Source organism: Callorhinus ursinus, unplaced genomic scaffold, assembly GCF_003265705.2.
Source record: "Callorhinus ursinus isolate GAN/ISIS: 27379988/994484 unplaced genomic scaffold, GSC_fseal_2.0 scaffold7, whole genome shotgun sequence".
Taxonomy (NCBI): domain Eukaryota; kingdom Metazoa; phylum Chordata; class Mammalia; order Carnivora; family Otariidae; genus Callorhinus; species Callorhinus ursinus.
Genome location: NW_027397069.1, coordinates 24,288,665 through 24,301,227, shown reverse-complemented (window position 1 = coordinate 24,301,227; position 12,563 = coordinate 24,288,665). Strand labels below are relative to the sequence as shown.

Below are 12,563 nucleotides of genomic sequence, written 5' to 3'. Positions count from 1 at the left end.
TAGGGCACATCTGTGTCCACCATGGTACCTAGCAAGGTGTTTGTCACAGTGTAAAAATGCCCCATCAAACAACAGGAAGAGAAGGCAGATGGGGAGGGCCAAGAGTAAAAGCCAGAGCGTTCAACAAGCCAGGGTTAATGGGGAGCAAGCAGGAAGATCACTGAAGGGTCTCCTCTCTTCCTAAAAGGGAGATTGAGACTGGGCCAGAGGGATGTGTTTTCCCCATGCAGAGCTGTAAATCTTGATAGCAGTTTGTTCTTTCTCGAAGTTCAATGATTTCATCCCTCCCGCATTTACTTTCTACTTTACTCTCCTTCCTCAAATACTTGGTAATCACCAGTCTGGGCCAGGGCAAGACACTAGAAAGAAAATGAGGTATAAAATAGAGGTATCTGCCCTCCAGGTGGTGGCAGTCTCTAAGAGTGGGGCAGCCCCAGGTGAAGGGGTGCTCATGATACAGGTGCAACAGGTTCAAAGAGAGGGAATTGGACAGAAATATGGGATGGGGTGGGAGACGTTGCTGGGACAGTTATCCTGCCACATCCCTGCTGGGCCTGGGCCCCAGGCTAGAGAGTGGGGCACAGTGGCAGATCTGCATGCAGTTCCTTGACCTTATGAAATCTTTTTCTCCTTACCCCACGGCAGTGAAAGAAAAGGGTGGTGGACTGGGGCTCACCAATATGTCACTGCTTTGTTTTCCTGGTTTGGCAAGTGCAGTAACTAGTTGGCCCCTGCCTGTGCTAATGATGCACATATGGGGTCTGAGCCTTGGCATAGATTCCTGTAAAGGTCCCCCCCTTCCTTCTTATTTAATGACCAACACAGATTCTCCCCTCTCCCCCATCTCATAGCTTTGCATTTTATCAAGAGGGGGATAATGAATGCACAGCTATTGATTTCCAAGGAATTTCCGCCCCCAGGGATAGGGAGTCTATCATCTGGATCAGAGACACATTTCTTTCCCTCATTAATTAATTTTCTCCTCCTCCTTTGGCAGGCCACACTTCACATCTCCTTTGGCAGCTGCTTTCTCCCCCGAGCTCAGGGAGCAGAGATGCCTTGGTTGCAGTGAGGGCCTCCAGAGAGGCGCTGTTCAAGGGCCTGCACGGCAGGGAGTGAACTCTCCTTACCTTAGACACTCACGCAACGCCACACATCAGGAGAGAGCACCTGACAGCAGCTGCCCGCTTCGCCTGCCTTTCTCCTTCCAAACGGGTGCGGGGAAAAATCAGCGCCCCCCGACTCAGCAGCCACACACGCGCGCGCGCGCGCACACACACACACACACACACACACACACCCCTCTGGGATTGAACCCGGGTTATTTGTTCGGATTCAGGGACAGGGGATTGGCCCTGAAGAACGTCTGCTTCAGTGCGTGGAGTTTGTGTGTGTGTACAGGAGGAGGGGATCGGGCTCCACGCTCTGGCCTGAACCCAGGGATCGGGCCCCACCTGCAGGCCGGCCCCCTCGGGTTCTGGCGGCCCGAGCGGGAGCTCTGCACCTCCCAGACCCGGGGTGCCACGATTCCCGCGGGCAGTTGCCCAGTTTGAAACTAGGCACATTTCACAGCACAGCCAGCGCTCTGCGTGCAGGGGGAGCCTCCAGAGCTCAGAGCTGGCCGGCTCCAGAGACCTGTTGGGTTGTTTTTAAGCCGTGTGAAGGGGCAGGCAGGGGAGGAGCAGGCCCAGAGTAGGGGGTGGGGGTCGGTTCTCTTGAAGAGGAGCTGCGCTTGGGTGGGCCGGCGGCGGCCTCGCGCTCCGACACTTTCTGTCTGAAGGGTGGAATAGAGGAGCTACCGGTGCGGTACTTTCGCTTCCTCTCCGGCCGCCTTCCCAGGGCCGAGTCTGGGCTGCCTCGATGCTAGGTCTCTGTTAGCGCTACCCTTCGCGCAGGCCGATCCCGGCTCTCCTGCCGCTAGGGGCCCGGGCTCCTCGCCGGTCCTGCGGGGGTCCTCAGAAGCTCCCCCACGCAGACCGCCAGGCCGCAGCGCCCACCCCGTCTGATTCTGGGCGGTGGCCCTGCCTTAGGCCAGCCCCCGGGCCCAGCCCTGCCCGAGCAGCGAGTTCGGAGCCACGCTCTTGCTGCCGGGAGTTCGGAGATTTCCTGGAGGGCCCTGTCCTCCCTTTCTACCGCGCCCCGACCGCCCTCGGGCTGCTCGTCGGACGTGAGTGAGTTATTGAGGCCCATGGTGATCTCCTTAAGGCTCCCGCCCCCGCGTTCAGACTGGATTCCAGCTAGGACCTGCGGAGAAGGATCTTGAGTAAGCCTGTCAAAACCCCACTGTTTTCTTTCCTCTGGCCGTTTAATTCAAGTGCAACTTCCGTTGGGAATATTTTCCCTGGATGTCAACCACCCCACCCCGAAATGATGCGTCCCAGTAAAGTTCACTGCCGGTCATTATCACTCTTGGCGTTACATATGTAGAGATCGATCTATCTATCTATGTATCTATGTATCTATCATCTCCACCTTCTCCACCTTAATCTCTCCACGGACTCAAAATCAACCTACCTTGTGAAAGATCTACGGGCGAGGAAGGACAACTACATCTGGGTCCTAACAGGGGCATGCCCCCCTCCCCGCGCCTGCTAGTTTCGTTGTCCATGTGAACAATGTTGTATCACTAAATGAGGCCAAGGGCCCCTATGCTTTAGATCCTAAGAGGAGCAAAGTCGCCCCGGCTCCACCCAGGCTCCTTCAAAACCGGAAGAGCGCGCTGGTCAGAGAAGGGGTTCGAGGTCCCTGAGTGACAAACAGCGAACAAACCAACTCTACAAAAGGCACTCCCGCCAGTGACCCTATGCGACGAGATGGAAATTCCGTCGCCTTCCCTCTCGTCAGATAGCCGCCTGCCCACCGCTGCGATTCGGACGCATGCAGGCCGGGGTCGGAGGGAGTTCCGCTGGCGCAAATGGTCGGCAGAAGACCCCTGGCCCGGTACTAGGGCAGTTCCGGGGACCGCGAGGCGAGCGCCCCTCGCCCTCCGCAGGTTCAGCTCTACCCGCAGGAGCAGGATCCCCAGGCGGGCCCAGAAGCCGCCGAGAAAAGCGCGAAGCTGCGAGTCCAAACGCCAGAAGTGCGGAGTTGGGTCCTGTTGCCCGGCTCCGGCGCTCGCCGGCGCCGCCGCCCGCCGCCCCTCCTCCTCGCCGCCCGCACAAATCAAAGCCCCTTGCGAGGGACTGGGAAATAGTTGCCTTGTCATGTAACACATTGCCCTGATTTATTATAAAATTTTAACGAAATCATGCATATTTTAACAGCCTTTAATCACTGCATGAAAATTTAATTCATGGACTGTAGCGCGTTTAAATAAATGAAGTGTTAATTCATTAGGATTAATTAATTTGTTAAAGGATTGTGTGCAAGGTTAAGGTGGAAAGAAAACTCTTTGTTGCTTTCGCGTCTTAATCGCCAGGTTTCGCGAGTGGTAATAAAATGAAAGGAAACCGCAAAGCAAGTCGTTTCCTCGGGTGGGGCCTGGGCGGGACCAGCTGAGAGAGCGCCCTCGAGAGCGCGGGAAATTCCGGCCCGCGGGGCACCGGCGGGTCTGCCCTCCCGGGGAACCGGGGGTGGGAGGGGCCGGGGGTGGGGGTGGCTGTTGGGGGAAGAGCGGCGCTGGTTGCGGAAATCCCGGAAGGCTGGGTGCGTTGGAATCAGAGGGAGGTAGGGGCCTCAGAGCCGAGACTAGCGGGCTAGACCTCACCTCCCCACCCCCAGCACAAAGATGACCCTGAGTGAAGCGAGGTCGCGCCTTCCGGCCCTCGCAGCGCAAAGCCCCGGCTTAATGGACAGATGACGGGCCAGCCCTGCCACCTCCTGAGCCTTCCAGCGCCCAGGGAGTCACTGTCTCGCCATCAGGCCGCCGACTCCGGCGGCTAGGGCTAGCTTGGAGTCTCAGGGGACGCTTAGAAAGAGGAGGCGGAGCAAAGCCAAACTTGCAAGCTTAGGCTGGAGCAATCTAGAAACCTTTCTCAATCAGAAGCCCTGGCATTAGGCAGTGAATCCTTCAGCACCTCTTCTGAGACGTCCGTGAAGTAGGCGCCCCTACAAGGACAACGAACAAGCAGAAGAGACGTCCTTTTCCACACCGAGCTCTTACTCATCCTTAAAGACCCAATGCAAACAGCACTTCGTGAAGATGCTTGATTTCCTCTCTGCTCCATGCTATCGCCAACACCGACTTTTTCTACGCACCGTGCTTTAAGAATCAAAATGGACCAGAACTAGCTCCTCTGCCCTCACAGAAAGTCTCAGTAAATGCCTAAATCCTTGCCCTTAGTAACTCCGAAATTTTAAGTGTCACACAAGGCACACACTTCTCCACACTTGGTTAATCCAACTAACATTTATTAGAGGGGGTCTGTTGTTCCCTCTTAAGACACAGCAGACCTTACTTAGAATCTACCATTTCAAGAAGTGGAGCTCCAATTCAAAGTATTCTAGGCTGCTTCTGTCATATAAAACTGAAGATCGCCCTAGCCTGAGCTCCAGATGGGTTCTTAAAAGAAATCTGCATCTTAATAGATGTTTCCTCGCTCAGAGTGGGGTTCCGAGAATTAGACAATAAATGTTCACTATGCACTCTGAGATCATTGCTTAAAAGGTTTTCTCTCTGCCAAGTATTATTAAAAGGATTGAGTTACATCATCACAGGCAAAACTGTGTTGTAGGACTCCCACAAATAGGAATGAAAGACCTTATGAGGCTTTGGGAAACACATTTAATCTAATAGGCCATACTCCATAAAAAACTGTTAATCTCAGTTTGATGTTGTACAAGTTATCATTCACAGGTACAAAATCTATGTATTACACGTTGAATAACTGAAAACCATTCAAATATACAGAAACAAGTTGCTGAAACATCTTAGGGTTTAAGACCAAAGTTCTTCCCTTGTTCAGTGGTACCTTTAAACCAACATAGATACAAAAGAAATTATGGGAATACAAAGCAGATTTGAAATTAAGGAGCTATAAATCTTAGTCTACCATTTTCAGCTTTTGTCTCAGCTGATACATTAAAACAGGAAAAAACATGTCATTTGTGGATGGGATTAATATTTTGGGAAAATTAAAAGATGAACACTAAAGGTCATGTCAAAAAAAAATCTCGCATCATGTCACGTTCCCTTTGCCATTACATTTTAGAAAGATAAGCAATCAAAAGATGCTGTTTTTATAGGCATGATGATTAGTGTCTGCTTCCCTTATCACAAGTGCATCTTGTTCTAACATAGCCTTTAGTGCTAACCCTCCCAATAAGGGTTAAATTCATCTAAATGTCGGAGTTAATGCAATTCTTTCTAAATTTAAAAGTGGCACACAATTTTCATCACTGAGCTTCCACTTAGTAGTGGAGTTAGACCCTGGAACATTGGCAGGAATTAAATGCTACTTGAAAAGAAACATGCTAATATTTCTAAAGTAGTACTTTAAAAATAACCCTCGGAAATTTCAAATCCATTCATCCTTTGGCCTACAGATGGGAACTCTCATGCTTAGGGGAGAAGAGTACAAGCTCTAGAGTCAGGGGCCCAGCTCTAAGACATGGTTCTATCCCATTCCAGCTGTATGACCACTAATCCTCAAATCACTTATTTTAAACTGAGGATAACAGTTCTTGGCTTACAGAGTTTGAAGAGGATTAAAGGAAATAGAAATTAGTAAAGTGCTTGGTTTAAAGAAGTTTGTCTTTGTTTTGTTTTTAGAGTGTGCATACAATATACTTGAAAATACATGAAACCTGGGTGGCTCAGTCGTTAAGCATCTGCCTTCTGCTCAGGTCATGATCCCAGGGTCCTGGGATCGAGTCCACATCAGGCTCCCTGTTCCACAGGAAGCCTGCTTCTCCCTCCCCACTCCCCCTGCTTGTGTTCCCTCTCTCACTGTGTCTCTCTGTCAAATAAATAAAATCTTTAAAATACATGAAACCACTACATTTATCATGCTGTATCACAGATTATGTAAAGGGTACAAATGAGAATATGTGATTAAAATAAAATCCTGGTTATTCCCTTCAACTGAGAAATGTCACAGGTTTGATTAATTTAATATATGAAATATTGTTTTGGGAAGGGTGGAGCAACGTTTCTGAAGCAGCTGGGAAATACTTTGGTCCAGAAGAGACACTCTAACCCTGATTAGGCATCACTAAATCAGGTTACACATTCTGCATTGCCATGGCACACTGTCAGTATATATTTGGATTAATGGATTAAAAACTGACACATTCATAGTAAAGAAGAGTTACGGACAGAATTAGAGTGAGGCTTACCCACAAATTTACTCTGTGATTACTCAGAAAAATTATAGATTTCTACATTTAATAGAATTTCAAATATATTACCACAGTGTCAAAGATATCTAAACTACTTATCTCTAAAAGTATCCACTGACTTTAACACATCAAAAGAAAAAAATAACACACATATACTTATTGGAATATGTATGTTAAAATTATGCTTCATGTTAGCTTTTATTTTTGGCCCTTATTATTTCTAAAAGTGGAAGGCATTATTCTCCATATCATAAAAGTGATTTGTTACACTTTTATAGTTTCATTGAATCCTTAGAGTCTATTATTAACAGGGGTCAGCAAATTTTTCTGTAAAATGCCAAATGGTAAATATTTAGGCTTTGTGGGCCATATGGTCTCAGTGGCAACTATTCAACTCTGCCACTGCAATGTAGAAGCAGTCATAGATAATATGTAAACAAATGAGTGTAGCTGCATTCTAATAAGACTTTATTTAGAAACACTGAAATTTCAATTTTATATCATTTTCCTGTATTATGAAAGATTTTTTTGATTTTTAAAAACTTAAAAAGTGTAAAAACCATTTTTAGTTCACAGGTTTTTCACAAGAAACAAGTGTAGGCCAGATTTGGTCCATGGTCCACAGTTTGTCAACTTCTATAAGATCAATTAAAAATGTAAGTTTTACTGGTCGTTACAGGCTAATTCAATATCTAAGACAACATCAAGGATTACAGTGCTTATGACATCCTTTATTCAATTCACATAGAAAAGCATGCAGTATTAATGTAAAACAGTACAGTATTAATGTAAAATGTTCAGTGCACATTAGATAAACAAGTCATTAGCATACAAACCATTTTTAAAGGCCTATATAGGCATACCAAACATGTTTAGAATATACTTTTTCAGAGCCTAAATTAAAAATTGTGCTTAGCTCACCTATTCTCATTTCAACACTCTTCATGAAAAAAAATTCTGTCCTACATAAAAGATATTCTATTAGCCAACTAAAACTTCTTTTTCTTAAGTAAGGAAAACAGTGCAAGCAAGAATGCTACCATGCATACAGTTTCCACAAAGAATAGTAACATGCAAACAAGAACTTCACTCCAAAAAAAGCTCCCTGGGATGAAAGTGGATCAAGCATTTGGCAAAGAGCGCTTCTGCACCTGTGTATCTGGAACAATGACGCTACCATGTTTAGGCTCCTCCAAACCCAACCAACCATTCTATGCCTTCTTTCCAAGGTAGGCTCAATTTCTGATTTTCAACACACACAAAAAGATGAGGAAATGAAAGCTACCTGACATAAAACAAATATTTTCATATAGAAAATGTGTTCTTTCATTCTAGCAAAAGGTTCTCACAAAAACTGTACAAAACACAATGTTAAAAATGCAAACATACATATACAAAACCTAAAAAAAAAAAAAAGTAAATGAATACTGGACTAATATAGAGTGCTATTTCTCCACATGGCCCTGCCTAAAAGTTGAGCCATCACTAAATATAAATAAAAAAGGGCAGGCAAAATTATTCCCACCCTAGGAAAGTTTTAAAGAAACTCAAGTGTCTTATGAGCAGTGTGTAAACAACCCAAAAAGTTTTATTTAAGAAATCCAAGTTCTGAAGACAACCGAGGCTCATTAATAGGCCACTGTATCTTAACAGCTAAACCAAGACCAAAGAAAACAAAATACACCCAAACCAGATACATATAATATTCATTAAAAGAAACCCTCTCCCTATCTTTTCTGTTTAAAAAGATGCCCAAATGAAACTGAAAAAGGACAAATTCTTTAAAATGAACAAAAGTATTTTGGTTACAGGCTAATCCACCATTCTGACTTGACACTTGACTACAGATTATCAATTCAAAATTGTATAGAACTTTTATGAGGGGAAAAAAGGAACTTTAAAAACTTATATTCCTCTCAGAACAAAAACATAAATGACACCTTTCTAATGAGTCAACTTTTAGTTGCTTTTGATGGGCTGGCATTGGAAAGACTGCTCTGGATTTTTCTTTTTGTTGATTGATTCATATTTTTATTCCTCTTCTCAGGCACAAAGGAAGTAGACCAAGGAGACTGAAGGTGGTTATGAAGACCATGCATCTCTGAGGTCATCTTAAATAAAGATGACCCAAACCTCTGATCTTCAAATAGCCGGTGTGAACTGCTTAACAAAACACCCTGGGAAAACTCAGTCTGAAACAAACAGCTTGGGGGTTTGATTTCATTAGTTCCTGGGTTAGAACTGGTATGGAGAGAAAAATCTTCATTCATTTCTTGGTCAGATGGAGAGAGGAGAAAAAAAGAAGCGGGTTTCCAATCATTTCCATTTTCTAACTGATCAGTAGTTAGAGAACCTTTGGAAAGGTTTGGCTTAGTTCTTTCTTCCAGCTTATCTGGTTCCTCAAGAAATTCACTGCCTTGAGACGACTTTGATAACCCATCCAAATCCACTGACTTAAAACCATTATTGCAAGGGCTCTTGCTGTTGTCTGATTCCGACATCATTGAATCCAACTCAGAGATTTTGTCAAGGTAAGCTGCGTCCATGGATGCTTCACTGGATGTTCTTGTCCGATTCATTTCAAAAGAGCGAATAGAATTCAACCTCTTAGATAAGCATGAGCCTGATTTCTCACTTAATTTTAACGAAATTTCTCCAACAGAATTTGCTATTGTGTTCCCCTCTGAGCTTTCAAAATCCAAGTTTTGGGCATAGCTTGTGGAACAACAGTCCCAAAACCCTGTCTCTGAGGAAGTAAAACACTCTGATTTCTTTTCATTTTCACTTCTATCATCTTCTGATGAATCTTTATTACAAACATTCGGAGAATCACAAAAATCATCAAACACCAATTTTCTGAGATGGTTTGGGTGCTTTTTGGAACCTACTGCTTTGACTACAGAGCTCTCTCTATTTTCTGGAGTACTGAGCTGAAGGCAACTAAGGGATAAAGGAGTACAAGGAGCTGGAAGATCATAAAGTTCTTCATCTTTGTAGGGTATACTATCACTTGGCTTATTACCCCAATCTCTTTCCAAATAAGTATCCATACTTGTATCTGTCACATCTAACATTATTTCCACCTGTTTTTGATACAGGTCTTTGTTCTTAGAACAATTCGGTTCTGTTTTGCTGGTGCTTTCCTGCCTGGCAGAACTGCTACAAGGTTTTGCCAGGTGAGAACTTGAGGTGGATGAGCCAAGCTGTTTTCTGGCACCATCACCTTGATTCTTTGATGCCATATCCTCCTCGTTGACTATGCTCCCCTTGCCATCTGTAGAAAGTGCTCTCTGGCAAATGGAATTCATAGCTTCCTTCTCTTCACTTGAATTTTTTAGCTGTGCAATTTGAGATTCTAGTTCCTCTATATACTTATCACTTCGTTCCAGGGCTTTCTTGAGGCGATTGGTTTCACGTTCATGCTGTTCTACTTTGGACTGAAGAGCAGCTACTGTAAACCTTCCAAACCTGCAAGAAGTGGAAAGATAGTTAACTTTACAGTTGCAAGCTTTTTTCTTTCTTTTTCAAAGTTTAAGAGTGCAAACTGTCTCAACCCATTTCAATTTCACATACCACTGACATTTCAGACCACTCGATGAACAGGTCAAAAGCAATGCCAGATGTAGTATCTTCAGAAAAGAGTTTTTCCATTTTATGTAATAATATGCATATGATAACAATGGCAAAGATCTAATAGGATACTTTTGTGGTCAAATCAGATTAGCTGTGGCAGAAAGGCAGAAACTCACTGCTGACTTCCCTTCCAAGAGCCAGCTCTCTCAATTCAGCTCATATATGCATGCAGGGTTATCCCCTAAAACAATGGCAAAGATTTATGATAACATTTGAACAGTGGTCCACATCTTGAAATATTTACATTCAATCATTTTCCTATCGTACAGCAGTGTTTTACAATACATTTCTTATACAATGTCACCTTGTCAAACATAAAATGCCAATTTGAAATTCAGAAATCTTAGCAGTCCCAGCAGGGGTGGTTTTAAATACTTATTTGGACCCTTTCAATTATAGCCACTCGATCTGAAGCTTTTACTTGGCCTTTCTGAACACTGGGCTTTAATTCATTCCAGCTCTACTTATTTTTGGCATTTTACAACTGTGTGGGACATCAATCTCATTTCTTCCCACTTTGAAATACAAAGTCAGTGCTTGTGGTTCCAATATATTACACATAAAAACATTTTTACATTTTCTGAAAAGGAACATTTTAGAGAGTAACTGAAAAAGAACATATCAAAAATTCACTTCTTTTACTCAGGATTATCTTGTTTTCATTATTCCCTTAAGAATGGGTACTGGGGGGTGTCTGGGTGGCTCAGTTGGTTGGGTGACTGACTCTTGATTTCTGCTTGGGTCGTGATCTCAGGGTCATGAGATTAAGCCCTGAGTGGTGCTTTGCCCTCAGCGTCTTGTCTGCTTGAGATCCTCTCCCTCTGGCCCTCCGCCTGCATGCTCACTCACACGCTCTCTCTCTCTCTCTCAAATAAATAAAAATAAATCTTTAAAAAAAAATGGGTACTAGGTTCAGCTCAGAAAACGGTTTTGAGCACCTAGTATGGGCTGATGGTATATCTGGAGCTGGGGATACAAAGATCAATAAGACTGTCCCACCCCAATGGATATAAAATGTCTACCTTAAATTCCATCAGAACATCAAAGAAAATCCTATCTTTTAAGAAACTGCTTCTTATGAGCCAATAAACATAAACCTTGCATTCTAACCCCATGAAAAATACTTCTCTCCACAAAAGTTCTTTTAAGAAGCCTCCTTCTATAATCTTTTTGATGACTTAAATATTGATCCATCTTTTTTTTTAAAGATTCCATTTATTTATTAGAGAGAGAGACAGCGAGAGAGGGAACACAAGCACGGGGAGTGGGAGAGGGAGAAGCAGGCTTCCCGCAGAGCACGGAGCCCGACACGGGGCTCAATCCCAGGACCCTGGGATGATGACCAGAGCCCAAGGCAGATGCTTAAGGACTGAGCCACCCAGGCGCCCCTCCCCCTAATTGTAAAAGTAATTACAATTAAGGGGCGCCTGGGTGGTTTCTTGGTTTAGGCTCAGGTCCAGATCTCAGGGTGGTGGGATCGGCCTGCCTAGGCTCCCGCTCAGCAGGGAGTCTACTTCCCCTCTCCCTCTGTTCCTCCCACCCCCAATCATGCTCTCTCTCTCTCTGAAATAAATCTTTTTTTTAAAAAAGTTATTACAATTAAGAGAATGTACTAGGTATTAAAAAAAAAGACAAGAAACCCACAGTAATTACCTTTTAGAGACAAACACTATATGTGTATGTGCTCTCTCACTCAATGCCCAACACCTCCTCCTACACTACAGCCCAATTCACTCTCTAGCTCACTCTAACACAATTCCTGCTCTGTTCGGTATGGGGGCGGGGGGAGCAGAGCAAAGGTAAATATAGATTCATAAAATCTCAGGATTATAAGAGCCTTAAAAGAAAGGGTGCTGAATATTGATCTACCCACGGCAATTAACTAACTGAACTCCCAGAAAGAGCACACTCCTTCAACCTCTAAAAAACAAAGCAAAAACCACAGGTATAACAAAAACAAAACCAACTACAATAACAAGCCTCCCTGTTTTAAAACCAATTTTACTACTATGAGTATCTGGTTAAATGAATGATGGTAGTTTTTCCTTCTTTGTTAGAGAAAAATGTTTTAGTTTATAAATGTAGTATTTGACAGAGCTGTGGTTTCTGCAAGAGAATTTTAAAGACCGGACAAATATCTTAAGGACATCATTGTAAGTTCTTGATTGTAACTACTCTATAATCAAACAACCCACATATTTTTATTCTTAGTTTTATTTTTTATTATTTTTAAAGATTTTATTTATTTGACAGAGAGAGAGACAGCAAGAGCAGGAACACAAGCAAGGGGAGCGGGAGAGGGAGAAGCTGGCTTCCCGCAGAGCAGGGAGCCCGATGTGGGGCTCGATTCCGGGACCCTGGGATCATGACCTAAGCCGAAGGCAGATGCTTAACGACTGAGCCACACAGGCCCCCCTACCCACATATTTTTAAATGGAAAAAACGTGCAGCATGTTTACTTAATGCAAACAGCAAAAGTGACAGCCTTAAATTTGCTTACCAAGATAAAATTTATCTTTTTAAGTGCAATTTTTACAATAAAGGTAAACTCAGAAGAAAAAAAAAATCAAACAATTTTTTTTTTTTTAAGATTTTATTTATTTATTTGACAGAGAGAGACACAGCGAGAGAGGGAACACAAGCAGGGGGAG

The 12,563-nt window shown here is 43.9% G+C and overlaps 1 protein-coding gene across 1 annotated transcript in view; it reads right to left on the bottom strand.

Moving 5' to 3' along the window:
* Window positions 1–4,806: 4,806 nt before the first annotated feature.
* Window positions 4,807–12,563, bottom strand: part of OBI1 (ORC ubiquitin ligase 1) — a 44,202-nt gene continuing 36,445 nt past the window's right edge. The window contains exon 6 of the mRNA XM_025875059.2: window positions 4,807–9,747. Within this exon, the coding sequence (XP_025730844.1) occupies window positions 8,232–9,747 (1,516 nt within the window). The 3' untranslated portion in view covers window positions 4,807–8,231. The remainder of the gene's footprint in view (window positions 9,748–12,563) is intronic.